At 43.4% G+C, this 17558-nt stretch overlaps 1 protein-coding gene across 1 annotated transcript in view; it reads right to left on the reverse strand.

Annotated features, from left to right (window-relative positions):
- The window catches only part of gbe1b (glucan (1,4-alpha-), branching enzyme 1b), a 393966-nt gene that overhangs the window by 162358 nt on the left and 214050 nt on the right, over positions 1–17558 (reverse strand). Inside the window, exon 10 of the mRNA XM_071358105.1 lies at positions 14134–14232. Within this exon, the coding sequence (XP_071214206.1) occupies positions 14134–14232 (99 nt within the window). The remainder of the gene's footprint in view (positions 1–14133; positions 14233–17558) is intronic.

The raw sequence follows: 17558 nt of genomic DNA on the forward strand, positions 1-17558 counted from the left end.
GTTTACTCTCTAGGGTTCTCCTAGTACCTCTACTCTCCTGTTTACTCTCTAGGTTTCTCCTAGTACCTCTACTCTCCTGTTTACTCTCTAGGGTTCTCCTAGTACCTCTACTCTCCTGTTTACTCTCTAGGGTTCTCCTAGTACCTCTCTACTCTCCTGTTTACTCTCTAGGGTTCTCCTAGTACCTCTCTACTCTCCTGTTTAGTCTCTAGGGTTCTCCTAGTACCTCTCTACTCTCCTGTTTACGCTCTAGGGTTCTCCTAGTACCTCTACTCTCCTGTTTAATCTCTAGGGTTCTCCTAGTACCTCTACTCTCCTGTTTAGTCTCTAGCGTTCTCCTAGTACCTCTACTCTCCTGTTTAGTCTCTAGGGTTCTCCTAGTACCTCTCTACTCTCCTGTTTAGTCTCTAGGGTTCTCCTAGTACCTCTACTCTCCTGTTTAGTCTCTAGGGTTCTCCTAGTACCTCTACTCTCCTGTTTAGTCTCTAGGGTTCTCCTAGTACCTCTCTACTCTCCTGTTTAGTCTCTAGGGTTCTCCTAGTACCTCTACTCTCCTGTTTAGTCTCTAGGGTTCTCCTAGTACCTCTACTCTCCTGTTTACTCTCTAGGGTTCTCCTAGTACCTCTACTCTCCTGTTTACTCTATAGGGTTCTCCTAGTACCTCTACTCTCCTGTTTACTCTCTAGGGTTCTCCTAGTACCTCTACTCTCCGGTTTAGTCTCTAGGGTTCTCCTAGTACCTCTACTCTCCTGTTTACTCTCTAGGGTTCTCCTAGTACCTCTCTACTCTCCTGTTTACTCTCTAGGGTTCTCCTAGTACCTCTCTACTCTCCTGTTTAGTCTCTAGGGTTCTCCTAGTACCTCTACTCTCCTGTTTAGTCTCTAGGGTTCTCCTAGTACCTCTACTGTCCTGTTTACTCTCTAGGGTTCTCCTAGTACCTCTCTACTCCCCTGTTTACTCTCTAGGGTTCTCCTAGTACCTCTCTACTCTCCTGTTTACTCTCTAGGGTTCTCCTAGTACCTCTACTCTCCTGTTTACTCTCTAGGGTTCTCCTAGTTCCTCTACTCTCCTGTTTAGTCTCTAGGGTTCTCCTAGTACCTCTACCCTCCTGTTTAGTCTCTAGGGTTCTCCTAGTACCTCTACCCTCCTGTTTACTCTCTAGGGTTCTCCTAGTACCTCTCTACTCTCATGTTTACTCTCTAGGGTTCTCCTAGTACCTCTACCCTCCTGTTTACTCTCTAGGGTTCTCCTAGTACCTCTCTACTCTCCTGTTTAGTCTCTAGGGTTCTCCTAGTACCTCTACTCTCCTGTTTACTCTCTAGGGTTCTCCTAGTACCTCTCTACTCTCCTGTTTACTCTCTAGGGTTCTCCTAGTACCGCTCTATTCTCCTGTTTACTCTCTAGGGTTCTCCTAGTACCTCTCTACTCTCCTGTTTAGTCTCTAGGGTTCTCATAGTACCTCTACTCTCCTGTTTACTCTCTAGGGTTCTCCTAGTACCTCTCTACTCTCCTGTTTAGTCTCTAGGGTTCTCCTAGTACCTCTCTACTGTTTAGTCTCTAGGGTTCTCCTAGTACCTCTCTACTGTTTAGTCTCTAGGGTTCTCCTAGTACCCCTCTACTCTCCTGTTTAGTCTCTAGGGTTCTCCTAGTACCTCTACCCTCCTGTTTACTCTCTAGGGTTCTCCTAGTACCTCTCTACTGTCCTGTTTAGTCTCTAGGGTTCTCCTAGTACCTCTACCCTCCTGTTTACTCTCTAGGGTTCTCCTAGTACCTCTCTACTCTCCTGTTTACTCTCTAGGGTTCTCCTAGTACCTCTCTCTCTACTCTCCTGTTTACTCTCTAGGGTTCTCCTAGTACCTCTCTACTCTCCTGTTTACTCTCTAGGGTTCTCCTAGTACCTCTCTACTCTCCTGTTTAGTCTCTAGGGTTCTCCTAGTACCTCTCTACTCTCCTGTTTACTCTCTAGGGTTCTCCTAGTACCTCTCTACTCTCCTGTTTAGTCTCTAGGGTTCTCCTAGTACCGCTCTACTTTAGTGAAGGCAGATAATGCAAACAAACCACTTGAAAAACGCACTCATTAAAAACAACCTCTCACTAGATTGCTACTGTTTTGTGTCCGGTGGGGACGATGGCGCTAGGGCAACAACCGGAAAAGGCAGTGACGTCACCGGATTAGGCAGTTACGTGCTTCCCTGTTCCATGAAGATCATTACATGGAAATAACCAGCTTTTGCAAGTCCATTGCCATTCAGGGCTTCGACCATTTTAAAGTAGTCCACTGGGGTGGGGGATTCCTATGGGTTGGGATCGATCAGTCAATGAGCGGAACATTGTCTTGTGCTTCAAACTGATTTGTCAAGTTGTAAATGGATTTAAGCTATATGACAGCCATAGAAAGAAACAATGTGGTTTAAGACTCCATCGCAGCCATCAATATTACCAATAGAAGAACTACTTTAAAATGGAGATTTTATTTGGATCTCTTTTAGTCCCTATTTGGACTAATCTTCCAAGAGTCCTTAAACCATTAAAATACAATTTATAATACGGACACATTTCCACATATAACACACTATTACAAACATACATAATATACTAACATAATGACCCAATAAATACTCAATCTAAAACAATATTGATTCTTCATCTACTATAGTCCCACAACATTTCTACGTATTATATTTAAATCGTTTTAAAATAATGTTTAAATGTATATATTAGAGATAGACTCACTGGCGCTGCCCATGCTTTCACAGGTGCCATAATGGCACAGATACAACGTTGCGATCTCTATACATCTTCATGGAATTAGCAGATGGTCTCATTTAGCCGACACTCTTATCCAGAGCGACTTACAGAAACAATTAGTCTTAAGTGCCTTGCTCAAGGGCGCATCTGCAGATTTTTCACTTAGTCGGCTCGAGGATTCAAACCAGCTACCTTTCGGTTACTGGCCCAACGCTCTTAACTGCTAAGAAGAGTTTGAAGAACAGTTCAACACTTTTCGCAAACTGCCAGTGGCAAGTCATCTCCCACAGAGATGGGTATAACAGTCTCCTCCCATGCTTTACAGTGGTCGTACGGAAAAGTCTAGTTTTAACCGGGATAGAGTTCTGCACATCAACGACATACATCACTCTGCCTCTCAGGGTGTGTCTTTAACCTTTTCTATTTGAAGACATTAGTGTACATTGTGTTAGATGATGGCTAAGTCATTACGCTGGCTAGCTAAAGTGGCAAGAAAACGTATGTGAACCCTTTGGAATTACCTGGACTTCTGCATAAATGAAATCTTACATAGGGAATACCCGTAGAAGCCTTAAGACACGGATCAGTGAGCACCGCAGCAATATACGGACAGGTGAGACATTAACATCCGGTTGCTGCTCATTTTGTACAAGCTGGACATCCTATTAGTTGTCTGAGATACATTGGAATAGAAATGGTCAAGATGTCATGCAGGGGGGGAGGGGACATTGAGAGGAAACTTCTTCAAAGGGAATCACAGTACCGACACACGGTCTCCTCTTGGCCTTAACGAGAAGTTTGACTTGAAACCGTTTTCATAGTTTTCATAGTTTTATAGGATCATATATTTTGATACATTGAATGTTAATATTGTGAAACTACGTTATAAATTATTATTTTTTACCTCCTGTTTCAGGAAGTGATGTCACGGAGTACTGCTCCTGTATATCGGACCTTCCACCCCCCCCCCCCCCCCCCCCACCTGGGATATGGATCCCTGATGAAGACCTACAGGGTTGAAACGTTGTTAATAAATATCACCTGGGAACATGGGGCAGCAGTGTGCTGCGTTTTCCTGTCTGTGTTCCAGGAGTTTTGTCTACAACTCCATCACCTGAGGAAAGAACCTGGACGTGTTCATGTTCTTCTGCATTGATTGGTCGATCTGATCTTCATCCAGGTCACAACAACAGACAAACACAGTCTGCTTAAAAACGAATAACACACAAACAAATGATACGTTTTCATGTCTTTATTGAACACACCGGGTAAACATTCACAGAGCAGGGTGGGGAAAAGTATGTGAACCCCTTGGATTTAATAACGGGTTGACCCTCTTTTGGCAGCAAAAACCTCAAACAAACGTTTTCTGTAGTTGCGGTTCAGACCTGCACAACGGTCAGGAGGAATTTTGGACCATTCCTCTACACAAAACTATATCAGATCAGCAATATTCTTGGGATTTCTGGTGTGAACTGCTCACGAGGTCTTACCACAGCTTCTCAATCGGGTCGAGGTCAGGACTCTGACTGGGCCACTCCGGAAGATGTATTTTCTTCTGTTGAAGCCATTCTGTTGTTGATTTACTTCTGTGTTTTGGGTCGTTGTCCTGCTGCACTACCCAACTTCTGTTGAGCTTCAATTTGGCGGACAGATAGCATTACATTCACCTGCAAAAATGTCTTGATAAACTTGGGAATTCATTTTTCCCGTCGATGACAGCAAGCTTTTCCAGGCCCTGAGGCAGCAAAGCAGCCCCAAACCATGATGCTCCCTTCACCAAACTTTACAGTTGGGATGAGGTTTTGATGTTGGTGTGCTGTACCTTTTTTCTCCACACATACTGTTGTGTGTTCCTTCCAAACAACACAACTGTAGTTTCATCTGTCCACAGAATATTTTGCCAGTAGAGCTGTGGAATATCCAGATGCTCTTTTGCGAACTTCAGACGTGCAGAAATGTTTTTTTTGGGACAGCAGTGGCTTCTTCCGTGATGTCCTCCCATGAACACCATTCTTGTTTAGTGTTTTACGTATTGTAGACTCGTCAACAGAGATGTTAGGATGTTCCTGAGATTTCTTTAAGTCTTTGGCTGACAGTTTAACGTTCTTCTTAACCTTATTGAGCATTCTGAGCTGTGCTCTTACAGTCATCTTTGCAGGATGGACACTCCCAGGGAGAGTAGCAACAGTGCTGAACTTTCTCCATTTATAGACAATTTTTCTTACCGTGGACTGATGAACATCAAGGCTTTTAGAGTTACTTTTGTAACCCTTTCCAGCTTTATGCAAGTCAACAATTCTTATATCTTGGGTATTCTGAGATCTCTTTTGTTCGAGGCATGGTTCACATCAGGCAATGCATCTTGTGAATAGCAAAGTCACATTTTGTGAGTGTTTTTTATAGGGCAGGGCAGCTGTAACCAACATCTCCAATCTCGTCTCAATAATTGTACTCCAGGTTAGCTGACTCCTGACTCCAATTAGCTTTTGGTCATTAGTCATTAGCCTAGGGGTTCACATACTTTTTCCAACTTACACTGTGAATGTTTAAATGATGTATTCAGTATAGACAAGAAAAACACAATAATTTGTGTGTTATTAGTTTAAGCAGACTGTGGTTGTCTGTTGTTGTGACTTAGATGAAGAGCAGATCAAATTGTATGACCAACTTATGCAGAAATCCAGATCATTCCAAATGGTTCACATACTTTTTCTTGCCACTGTATTAGCATGAATGGCAATATCAAATATGTTTTAGTAGTTTAGAAACTCTGTGGCGATATGTTCCTACTACCTTGTGTTCAGGGGAATTATTTATGTGGTGAACCATTAGAAGGCATTGTGGGATGTCTGTCTGTCTAGACTAGGTAGATAGTGATATCTGTCTGTCTAGACTAGGTAGATAGTGATATCTGTCTGTCTACACTAGGTAGATAGTGATATCTGTCTAGACCAGGTAGATAGTGATATCTGTCTGTCTAGACTAGGTAGATAGTGATATCTGTCTGTCTAGACTAGAGTGATAGTGATATCTGTCTGTCTAGACTAGGTAGATAGTGATATATGTCTGTCTAGACTAGGTAGATAGTGATATCTGTCTGTCTAGACTAGGTAGATAGTGATATCTGTCTGTCTAGACTAGGTAGATAGTGATATCTGTCTGTCTAGACTAGGTAGATAGTGATATCTGTCTAGACTAGGTAGATAGTGATATCTGTCTAGACTAGGTAGACAGTGATATCTGTCTGTCTAGACTAGGTAGACAGTGATATCTGTCTGTCTAGACTAGGTAGATAGTGATATCTGTCTGTCTAGACTAGGTAGACAGTGATATCTGTCTGTCTAGACTAGGTAGATAGTGATATCTGTCTGTCTAGACTAGGTAGATAGTGATATCTGTCTGTCTAGACTAGGTAGATAGTGATATCTGTCTGTCTAGACTAGGTAGATAGTGATATCTGTCTGTCTAGACTAGGTAGATAGTGATATCTGTCTGTCTAGACTAGGTAGATAGTGATATCTGTCTAGACTAGGTAGATAGTGATATCTGTCTAGACTAGAGTGATAGTGATATCTGTCTGTCTAGACTAGAGTGATAGTGATATCTGTCTAGACTAGGTAGATAGTGATATCTGTCTAGACTAGGTAGATAGTGATATCTGTCTAGACTAGGTAGATAGTGATATCTGTCTAGACCAGGTAGATAGTGATATCTGTCTGTCTAGACTAGGTAGATAGTGATATCTGTCTGTCTAGACTAGGTAGATAGTGATATCTGTCTAGACTAGAGTGATATCTGTCTGTCTAGACAAGAGTGATAGTGATATCTGTCTGTCTAGACAAGGTAGATAGTGATATATGTCTAGACCAGGTAGATAGTGATATCTGTCTAGACTAGAGTGATAGTGATATCTGTCTGTCTAGACTAGGTAGATAGTGATATCTGTCTGTCTAGACTAGAGTGATAGTGATATCTGTCTAGACCAGGTAGATAGTGATATCTGTCTAGACTAGAGTGATAGTGATATCTGTCTGTCTAGACTAGAGTGATAGTGATATCTGTCTAGACCAGGTAGATAGTGATATCTGTCTAGACTAGGTAGATAGTGATATCTGTCTAGACTAGGTAGATAGTGATATCTGTCTGTCTAGACTAGGTAGATAGTGATATCTGTCTGTCTAGACTAGGTAGATAGTGATATCTGTCTGTCTAGACTAGGTAGATAGTGATATCTGTCTAGACTAGAGTGATAGTGATATCTGTCTGTCTAGACTAGGTAGATAGTGATATCTGTCTACACTAGGTAGATAGTGATATCTGTCTGTCTAGACTAGGTAGATAGTGATATCTGTCTAGACTAGAGTGAACGTGCACCTTTCATCTGAGGGAACGTGCACCTTTCATCTGAGGGAACGTGCACCTTTCATCTGAGGGAACGTGCACCTTTCATCTGAGGGAACGTGCACCTTTCATCTGAGGGAACGTGCACCTTTCATCTGAGGGAACGTGCACCTTTCATCTGAGGGAACGTGCACCTTTCATCTGAGGGAACGTGCACCTTTCATTTACAGTCAGACTGCTTTGACAGTTTTCATAATTACTCATCTAAAGAAAAATCTAATCAAATCGTATTTGTCACATACACATGGTTAGCAGATGTTAATTTGAGTGTAGCGAAATGCTTGTAGTGCATTCCTAATTGCAAACGTTTTCATATATAGTACACTACTGTTTACCATGGCTCTATGGGCTCTGGTCAAAAGTAGTGGACTTTATATAGGGAAGAGTGTGTCATTTGGAACACAGAGACTTTAAAAAAGGAAATGAACAGTGCTGTTCCTCTTATCCAACAACCATTACACGCCTTCTGTCTCATTCAGCTTTTCATCCTGGAGCCAAGGACAGGAGGAGGAGAGACTCTCTCTCTCCCTCACTCTCTCTCTCTCTCTCTCTCTCAGGGGACCTTGACATTTCCATTCCTACTGGAGTGCAATTAAGAGCAATAGTAGAAAATAAAGCGCCCTGACTGAGACGTACAAAGACCTTCATTAATGTAACATTCACAGCTCGCAGCACATACAGTAAAAGTACCTCTTGCTCTCATCTCAATAATAACCACCTTCACTTATCACACACCGAGAGCAGAGCCCGATACACTTTCTATATCCTACTTGATTAATTCATTAACTTTCACAGCATGAAAGCTGTACATAAGAGGAATTACAATGGTTTAGTGACTCACAAATGTCTCAGTTCATTTTGGAAATTAGTATGAATTAATAAAAATGATTTCCTCGACTTTTTACTTCATGTAATCCTTTGATCCTTCATCCTTGGACACCTCATGGCCAACTTATTATTTTACAAATGCTCAGCTTTCGCTCTGAAAACTATTTCTGAACAAAAATATAAATGCAACATTTAAAGTGTTGGTCCCATTTTTCATGAGATGGAATAAAAGATGCCAGAAATGTTTCATATACACAAAAGATTATTTCACAATAAATTTTTGCACATAGTTCTTTATGTCCCTGTTATTAAGCATTTCTCACTTGTCAAGATAATCCATCCACCTGACAGCTGTGGCATATCAATAAGCTGATTAAACAGCATGATCATTACACAGGTGCACCTTGTGCTGAGGACAATAAAAGGCCACTCTAAATGCCACAGATGTCTCAAGTTGAGGGAGCGTGCAATTTGCATGCTGACTGCAGGAACAGAGCTGTTGACAGAAAATTAAATGTTCATTTCTCTACCATTAGCCGCCTCCAACGTCATTTTAGATAATTTGGCAGTACATCCAACCAGCCTCACAACCGCAGACCACGTGTAACCACGCCAGCCCTGGACGCTTCTAAACCTGCGGGATCGTCTAAGGAGGGGGGGGGGGGGTTCTGAGGAGTATTTCTATTTCTGTCTGTAATAAAGCCCTTTGTGGGGAAAAACTATTTCTGATTGGGTGGGCCTGACTCCCCAGTGGGTGGGACTATATCCTCCCAAGCCCACCCATGGCTACACCCCTGCATAGTCATGTGAAATCTAGAAAATGAATGAATTTATTATTTCAATTGACTGGTTTCCTTCTATGAACATTTTGAAATTTTTGCATGTTGTGTTTATATTTTGGTTCAGTATACAACTCACCTTATACTTACTGTTGAAACATCAAGAGGGAATTTGCCAAATTGATTTCTCGAAAGACATGTTTTTCTCTTCAGCAGCTGTTAACTTGTTTGTTTGAAAACTGATGCCAACTGCGAGTGATGTGATAATATATATATATATTACATTATTTAAGATACAGAGTACATTGACTTCATCTTTTAACTGGTGAATAGGACACAGTCCCAAATGGAACCATATTCTCTTAAAGGTGGACTACTGTTGACCCGGGCCTCTACGTCTGTTGACCCGAGCCTCTACGTCTGTTGACCCGAGCCTCTACGTCTGTTGACCCGAGCCTCTACGTCTGTTGACCCGAGCCTCTACGTCTGTTGACCCGAGCCTCTACGTCTGTTGACCCGAGCCTCTACGTCTGTTGACCCGAGCCTCTACGTCTGTTGACCCGAGCCTCTACGTCTGTTGACCCGGGCCTCTACGTCTGTTGTGCACTATAGTTGTGCACTATATAAGGACTAGGGCAGGCGTTTCCCTTGCGCTGGAGGCAGCTCTGCAGAATGGTCACTATCTGGGACAGCTACAAAGTCATGAAATCGGATTTTAAACCTAACCTTAAATCTCACTGCTAAGCCTAACGCCTAATCCTAGCCTTAAAATTAAGATCCAAAAGCTCATAATTTGTTTTCATACATTTTTTCCAACAGACAATGCTTTACTTTGCAGCTGGCCTACGAAACAGATATCGCTCGGTTCTATCTACAGGGCAAGATTCATGACAAGAAACGTCAACCTGCCAGTAGGGTAACATTTGGTAAGTAGGCGCATTCTAAGTAGGCACACACCAGTAACCTACACTGGGCTAAGAATCGGTTTGGAGGGAAATGAACGAGTGCTTAAGCACCAAACATCTTCATTGTTATCGAACAACACTTCGTTTTAACTCTTGACAACAAGGCAATTCAAAAAAGCAAAGCAACTGTACGTCGTCTAAAAATAGCACTGTGTGTTTCATCTATACCGACATCTCTCTCTCTCTCTCCCCCTCCCTCTCCCGTTCTCCCTCTCCCGTTCTCTCTCTCTCTCCCTCTCCCGTTCTCTCTCTCTCTCCCTCTCCCGTTCTCTCTCTCTCTCCCTCTCCCGTTCTCTCTCTCTCTCCCTCTCTCTCCCTCTCCCGTTCTCTCTCTCTCTCCCGTTCTCTCTCTCTCTCTCTCTCCCGTTCTCTCTCTCTCTCCCTCTCCCGTTCTCTCTCTCTCTCCCTCTCCCGTTCTCTCTCTCTCTCCCTCTCCCGTTCTCTCTCTCTCTCCCTCTCCCGTTCTCTCTCTCTCTCCATCTCCCGTTATCTCTCTCTCTCCATCTCCCGTTCTCTCTCTCTCTCCCTCTCCCTCTCCCGTTCTCTCTCTCTCTCCCTCTCCCGTTCTCTCTCTCTCTCTCTCTCTCTCCCTCTCCCGTTCTCTCTCTCTCTCTCTCCCTCTCCCGTTCTCTCTCTCTCCCGTTCTCTCTCTCTCTCCCTCTCCCGTTCTCTCTCTCTCCCGTTATCTCTCTCTCTCTCTCTCCCTCTCCCGTTCTCTCTCTCTCTCCCTCTCCCGTTCTCTCTCTCTCTCCCTCTCCCGTTCTCTCTCTCTCTCCCTCTCCCGTTCTCTCTCTCTCTCTCTCTCTCCCTCTCCCGTTCTCTCTCTCTCTCCCTCTCCCGTTCTCTCTCTCTCTCCCTCTCCCGTTCTCTCTCTCTCTCCCTCTCCCGTTCTCTCTCTCTCTCCCTCTCCCGTTCTCTCTCTCTCTCCCTCTCTCGTTCTCTCTCTCTCTCCCTCTCCCGTTCTCTCTCTCTCTCCCTCTCCCGTTCTCTCTCTCTCTCCCTCTCCCGTTCTGTCTCTCTCTCTCTCTCCCGTTCTGTCTCTCTCTCTCTCTCCCTCTCTCTCTCCCCCTCCCTCTCCCGTTCTCCCTCTCCCGTTCTCTCTCTCTCTCCCTCTCCCGTTCTCTCTCTCTCTCCCTCTCCCGTTCTCTCTCTCTCTCCCTCTCCCGTTCTCTCTCTCTCTCCCTCTCCCGTTCTCTCTCTCTCTCCCTCTCCCGTTCTCTCTCTCTCTCCCTCTCCCGTTCTCTCTCTCTCTCCCTCTCCCGTTCTCTCTCTCTTTCTCTCTCTCCCTCTCCCGTTCTCTCTCTCTCTCCCTCTCCCGTTCTCTCTCTCTCTCCCTCTCCCGTTCTCTCTCTCTCTCCCTCTCCCGTTCTCTCTCTCTCTCCCTCTCCCGTTCTCTCTCTCTCTCCCTCTCCCGTTCTCTCTCTCTCTCCCTCTCCCGTTCTCTCTCTCTCTCCCTCTCCCGTTCTCTCTCTCTCTCCCTCTCTCGTTCTCTCTCTCTCTCCCTCTCCCGTTCTTTCTCTCTCTCTCTCTCCCGTTCTGTCTCTCTCTCTCTCTCCCTCTCTCTCTCCCCCTCCCTCTCCCGTTCTCCCTCTCCCGTTCTCTCTCTCTCTCCCTCTCCCGTTCTCTCTCTCTCTCCCTCTCCCGTTCTCTCTCTCTCTCCCTCTCCCGTTCTCTCTCTCTCTCCCTCTCCCGTTCTCTCTCTCTCTCCCTCTCCCGTTCTCTCTCTCTCCCCCTCTCCCGTTCTCTCTCTCTCTCCCTCTCCCGTTCTCTCTCTCTCTCCCTCTCCCGTTCTCTCTCTCTCTCCCTCTCCCGTTCTCTCTCTCTCTCCCTCTCCCGTTCTCTCTCTCTCTCCCTCTCCCGTTCTCTCTCTCTCTCCCTCTCCCGTTCTCTCTCTCTCTCCCTCTCCCGTTCTCTCTCTCTCTCTCTCTCCCGTTCTCTCTCTCTCTCTCTCTTTTTGATTTGATCTTTCGATGTCTTTTTCTCTCTCTTTAGCTAGGTTTCCATCCAATTGGCAATAGATTTTCATGTGAATATTCTAAAATCTATCCCACAAAAGGTGTGCTTCCATCAAACAGACTTGTTGCAGATAAAAGGCTTTGTGTGATGACATAGTGCACATAGAAAACACTTTTGTGGTTAAGTTCCCCTGTACCAAATAAAAAATACAAGTTAAATGGGTTTCCATCGCATTTTCAACTCTGTGGATGGTTTTGTGACAAAAACTGTTGTGATAAATCACAAACTTGCCCAATCTGCTTTAGGCTCATGACAACAGTTCACTGATAAAGTGGGCAGGGTGGGTTATGAGATGGGATATAGATAAGATCAATTGAATTAAAATGTTATATTTGGCAGCCAAGCATCGATCATCATGTCAACAGCATTCAAATAATATCATAATACCAAGCTTATCATCATGAAGCTCATCACCCTCCATCACCGTCCATCACCCTCCATCACCGTCCATCACCGTGAAGCTCATCACCGTTCATCACCGTCCATCACCGTGAAGCTCATCACCGTCCATCACTGTGAAGCTCATCACCGTCCATCACCGTGAAGCTCATCACCGTCCATCACCGTGAAGCTCATCACCGTCCATCACCATGAAGCTCATCACCCTCCATCACCGTGAAGCTCATCACCGTCGTTCACAGTGAAGCTCATCAGAACTTATTTTACACCACTCCAGCTGACGCTTGGCATTGCACATGGTGATCTTAGGCTTGTGTGCAGCTGCTCGGCCACGGAAACCCATTTTGTGAAACTCACGACGAGCAATTCTTGTGGTGACATTGAGGCAGTTTGGAACTCGCTAGTGAGTGTTGCAACTGAAGACAGATGATTTTTACGCTCTTCAGCACTTGGCGGTCCTGTTCTGTGAGCTTGTGTGGCCTACCGCTAAGAGGCTGAGCCGTTGTTGCTCCTAGACGTTTCCACTTCACAGGAACAGCACTTACAGTTGACCGGCGCAGCTCTAGCAGGGCAGACATTTGACCAACTGGCTTGTTGGAAAGGTGGCATCCTGTGACGGTGCCACGTTGAAAGTCATTGAGCTCTTCAGTAAGGTCATTCTACTGGCAATGTTTGTCTATGGAGATTGCATGGCGGTGTGCTGAATTGTATACACCTGTCAGCAACAGGTGTGACTGAAATAGCAGAATCTACTAATTTGAAGAGGTGTCCACATACTTCTGTAAATATAGTGTATGTGACTATAAGCTTTCCCACGTCATAATAGTAGTAGTACAACATATCATATCATGGCGTGACTCCAAGTTTACTTCAATATGACGGCTATTGCATCAATATTTGTGTATAAAAGGCATTTCTATTACCATTTCTCGCAAATGATTAATTTCATCGACACAAAAAGATCCCACCATGTCAAACTAACAAATTGTTTTTCCTACATTTATGAAATTATACGGGGATTTCCTGTTTCCATCAACGCTGTCTTACTAATATCTGTGTCTGATTTATATGCATTAAATGTGACAGACCACATCCACATGAATATCTATTGGTCATGTTGTTTAACATACTAGTCTGGAAAGTATTGCGTTGGTGAGACCTTCATCCATAGATTCCATATGTCAAGGTTCATCCAGATCGGCCCAGTGGTTCCGGAGGAGATGTAATTTAAGTGTTTTTCACAAAATCCAAAATGGTGGAAAATCCATCATGGCGGACCTTATGGGTCCTTGAGGCAAATGTTTTCCTTGTGAGAAGAGGGACCGACAGTATGCACTGAATTTCAGGACACTAGGTCATCAAAGTTTGCAATTCCAATAACCTGTTAAAGCGGTACCTTGTGAACAATTGGCATGGCATTGCATTAGAGGGTGTGGACAATGGGGCCTCTAGCATCACGTCAAGTTGCAACCTTCTCTGCCTTACCATTTCACGGGAATTTGCATGTTAATGTTCCTCACAGGAAGAACCGGTATAATAACAATGATGATGAACCAGAAGAAACATAATATGGTTTAACTGCTTGAACCCCTAATTAGTTCATTACAAACCAGGAAAGGTAGCAGATGTAACACAGGGTAAACGATGCTCAAGTGATTAGATATGAGTTCACAAGGATAATGCCTAGGCTATAACATAGCGTGGTCAAGGTGGTTTACATTACTGATATGCGGGACTAAAGTACCGTCACTTATCGGCGAATTAGAGTTCGGGGCAATCTGACTGCTTGGTCGGTTGCCTTTCTTTCCGAGAATCACACCGCTATCAACTGCAGGCAAAAAAACTCTTGATGTATCAGAGCTGGACTATTGTGTAAACCCAGTTTAAGACCGGTTTGTGGATCGCAGGAGACTAGGTTCAAACCCAGTCAGTCACGTATGAAAATAGGAGGGTGTGTTAATACATTATCAGATGGGGAGTAGAGAGAATCTCACCTGGATCCATTTATCTGGAATGGCCATGGCCAGACGGTAGTCAAAGCCCAACCCTCCCTCTGACACGGCCCGGCACACAGCTGGCATCCCTGATACGTCCTATAGGAGACACAACGAGAAACAGTTAAGTGTGTGTGTGTGTGTGTGTGTGTGTGTGTGTGTGTGTGTGTGTGTATCTGTGCGCCCTTGAGTCCTGCACGGGTATGGTTTCGGAGCCACACCTGCACCGTGTCGGCCACATCAATTCCGTGCCCTACCCGATATCCGATATCAGGACAGATGTTTCTCCTCAACCCAACCCACATGCATAGAATTGTTCCATGAGCCGAATCGTGACCTACCAAATAACATCAATTGTTTTTATGACTCCAGAGAAGTCGTCTTTAAAGGGATACTTCAGAATTTTGGCAATGAGGCCATTTATTTATTTCCCCAGAGTCAGATGAACTAGTGGATAACATTTGTATGTCTCTGTGTCCAGTATGAAGGAAATTAGAGAGTTAGGTTTGCGAGCCAATGTTAAGTAGCGTTAGAGGAATGACTGGAAGACTATGGTTATCGAATACTATTCCCATTCTCTACATTAACTAACTCGTCTATTCCCATTCTCTACATTAACTAACTCGTCTATTCCCATTCTCTACATTAACTAACTCGTCTATTCCCATTCTCTACATTAACTAACTCGTCTGTTCCCATTCTCTACATTAACTAACTCGTCTGTTCCCATTCTCTACATTAACTAACTCGTCTGTTCCCATTCTCTACATTAACTAACTCGTCTGTTCCCATTCTCTACATTAACTAACTCGTCTATTCCCATTCTCTACATTAACTAACTCGTCTGTTCCCATTCTCTACATTAACTAACTCGTCTATTCCCATTCTCTACATTAACTAACTCGTCTGTTCCCATTCTCTACATTAACTAACTCGTCTGTTCCCATTCTCTACACTAACTAACTCGTCTGTTCCCATTCTCTACATTAACTAACTCGTCTATTCCCATTCTCTCCATTAACTAACTCGTCTGTTCCCATTCTCTACATTAACTAACTCGTCTATTCCCATTCTCTACATTAACTAACTCGTCTATTCCCATTCTCTACATTAACTAACTCGTCTATTCCCATTCTCTACATTAACTAACTCGTCTGTTCCCATTCTCTACATTAACTCGTCTGTTCCCATTCTCTACATTAACTAACTCGTCTATTCCCATTCTCTACATTAACTAACTCGTCTATTCCCATTCTCTACATTAACTAACTCGTCTATTCCCATTCTCTACATTAACTAACTCGTCTATTCCCATTCTCTACATTAACTCGTCTATTCCCATTCTCTACATTAACTAACTCGTCTGTTCCCATGCTCTACATTAACTAACTTGTGTATTCCCATTCTCTACATTAACTAACTCGTCTGTTCCCATTCTCTACATTAACTAACTCGTCTGTTCCCATTCTCTACATTAACTAACTCGTCTATTCCCATTCTCTACATTAACTAACTCGTCTATTCCCATTCTCTACATTAACTAAATCGTCTGTTCCCATTCTCTACATTAACTAACTCGTGTATTCCCATTCTCTACACTAACTAACTCGTCTATTCCCATTCTCTACACTAACTAACTCGTCTATTCCCATTCTCTACATTAACTAACTCGTCTATTCCCATTCTCTACACTAACTAACTCGTCTATTCCCATTCTCTACATTAACTAACTTGTCTATTCCCATTCTCTACATTAACTAACCTGTCTTCATGTCTATTCAACATTAAAATGAAACCATGCCATGATTTAAGAACGATACACTAATCTAGTTTTTTTTCTCAAAACGCAATGCGGCACATTTGCAACTCAAATCACTTTGGAAAAATAGCTTTTTAAAATAGCCTTATTCTTACCTAATGGAGAGCCTATAACAAAACAATACATTCAATACGGTTCAGATAATCAAATAGTTTAAATGCCCAGAATCGAATGGGCTATAGGTTGCAAAACAAATAGGCTACATTTATAGTCCATTGGGATATTCAAAATGTTTACCAATCGAAAGCCTCAATAATTTATGTATTAATTAAGTTCATTATCGTAAACAAATACCTGATTGCACTTTTGAAGGCTGTGTATTGTGGACAAGGATGTTGTTGTCCTCCTTGTCTACAATGAATACAAAAAACCTTCCAAAACCCGAGTGTTTCCCTTTTACTCAGCACCTGTTTCCCACAACGGTGTATTTCACCATCTTTTAACCTTTCTGATGATTTCTCCTGTTACGTTAGCCATTTTCGCGTGAGCTAGGAGTCAGGGAAAGTAAACTTGGTAACGTATTGTACGCGTGATGGAAAGGGAACGTAGACTCTGCACGTGCATGGACAAATAAGGAATGTTTCAGTACCACACAAATAGGCTACTAATGGACAGTTCCCTGCTCCACTCTCTCGTTGCGTGGCTGGTAGCCTAGGCTATGTTCGCCTCACCACTCACTTAGCCAGTAAGGAATTTGCAACACAATTCAGCACGATTCCTGGGATTGTATTTTTTTTATTATTCTTTATTATCTTGATTTAAAATGTTTACGACCAGCAATAACTCAATTCTGATCCGCGAGCCGCCCCGCGGGTTGAAAGAATGTTTTCATTCCACCCGCCAGCTGATTCTTTTGTTGGTCAACCGCGGGGACCGTAGGTATCTGACCTGATGCAGGACTCTAGCAGTGTGTGTCCACATTGGGAAACATTGATGAACACAAATGTCCAGTATTTGAAATCAGCACAAGCTGCACTATGACACAGTTTACATCACTACTGATCCTACTCCAACACATACTGAGACTACTCCAACACATACTGATACTACTCCAACACATACTAAGACTACTCCATGAGCAACACATACTGATACTACTCCATGAGCAACACATACTGATACTACTCCAACTCAAACTGATACTACTCCAGGAGCAACACATACTGATACTACTCCAACTCAAACTGATACTACTCCAACACATACTGAGACTACTCCCTGAGAAACACATACTGATACTACTCCATGAGCAACACATCCTGATACTACTCCATGAGCAACACATACTGATACTACTCCAACTCAAACTGATACTACTCCAACACAAACTGATACTACTCCATGAGCAACACATACTGAGACTACTCCAACTCAAACTGATACTACTCCAACACAAACTGATACTACTCCAACACAAACTGATACTACTCCATGAGCAACACATACTGAGAGTACTCCAACACATACTGATACTACTCCATGAGCAACACATACTGATACTACTCCATGAGCAACACATACTGATACTACTCCATGAGCAACACATACTGATACTACTCCAGGAGCAACACATACTGATACTACTCCAACACATACTAAGACTACT

The sequence above is a fragment of the Salvelinus alpinus genome, chromosome 21 (genome assembly GCF_045679555.1).
Source record: "Salvelinus alpinus chromosome 21, SLU_Salpinus.1, whole genome shotgun sequence".
Lineage (NCBI taxonomy): Eukaryota > Metazoa > Chordata > Actinopteri > Salmoniformes > Salmonidae > Salvelinus > Salvelinus alpinus.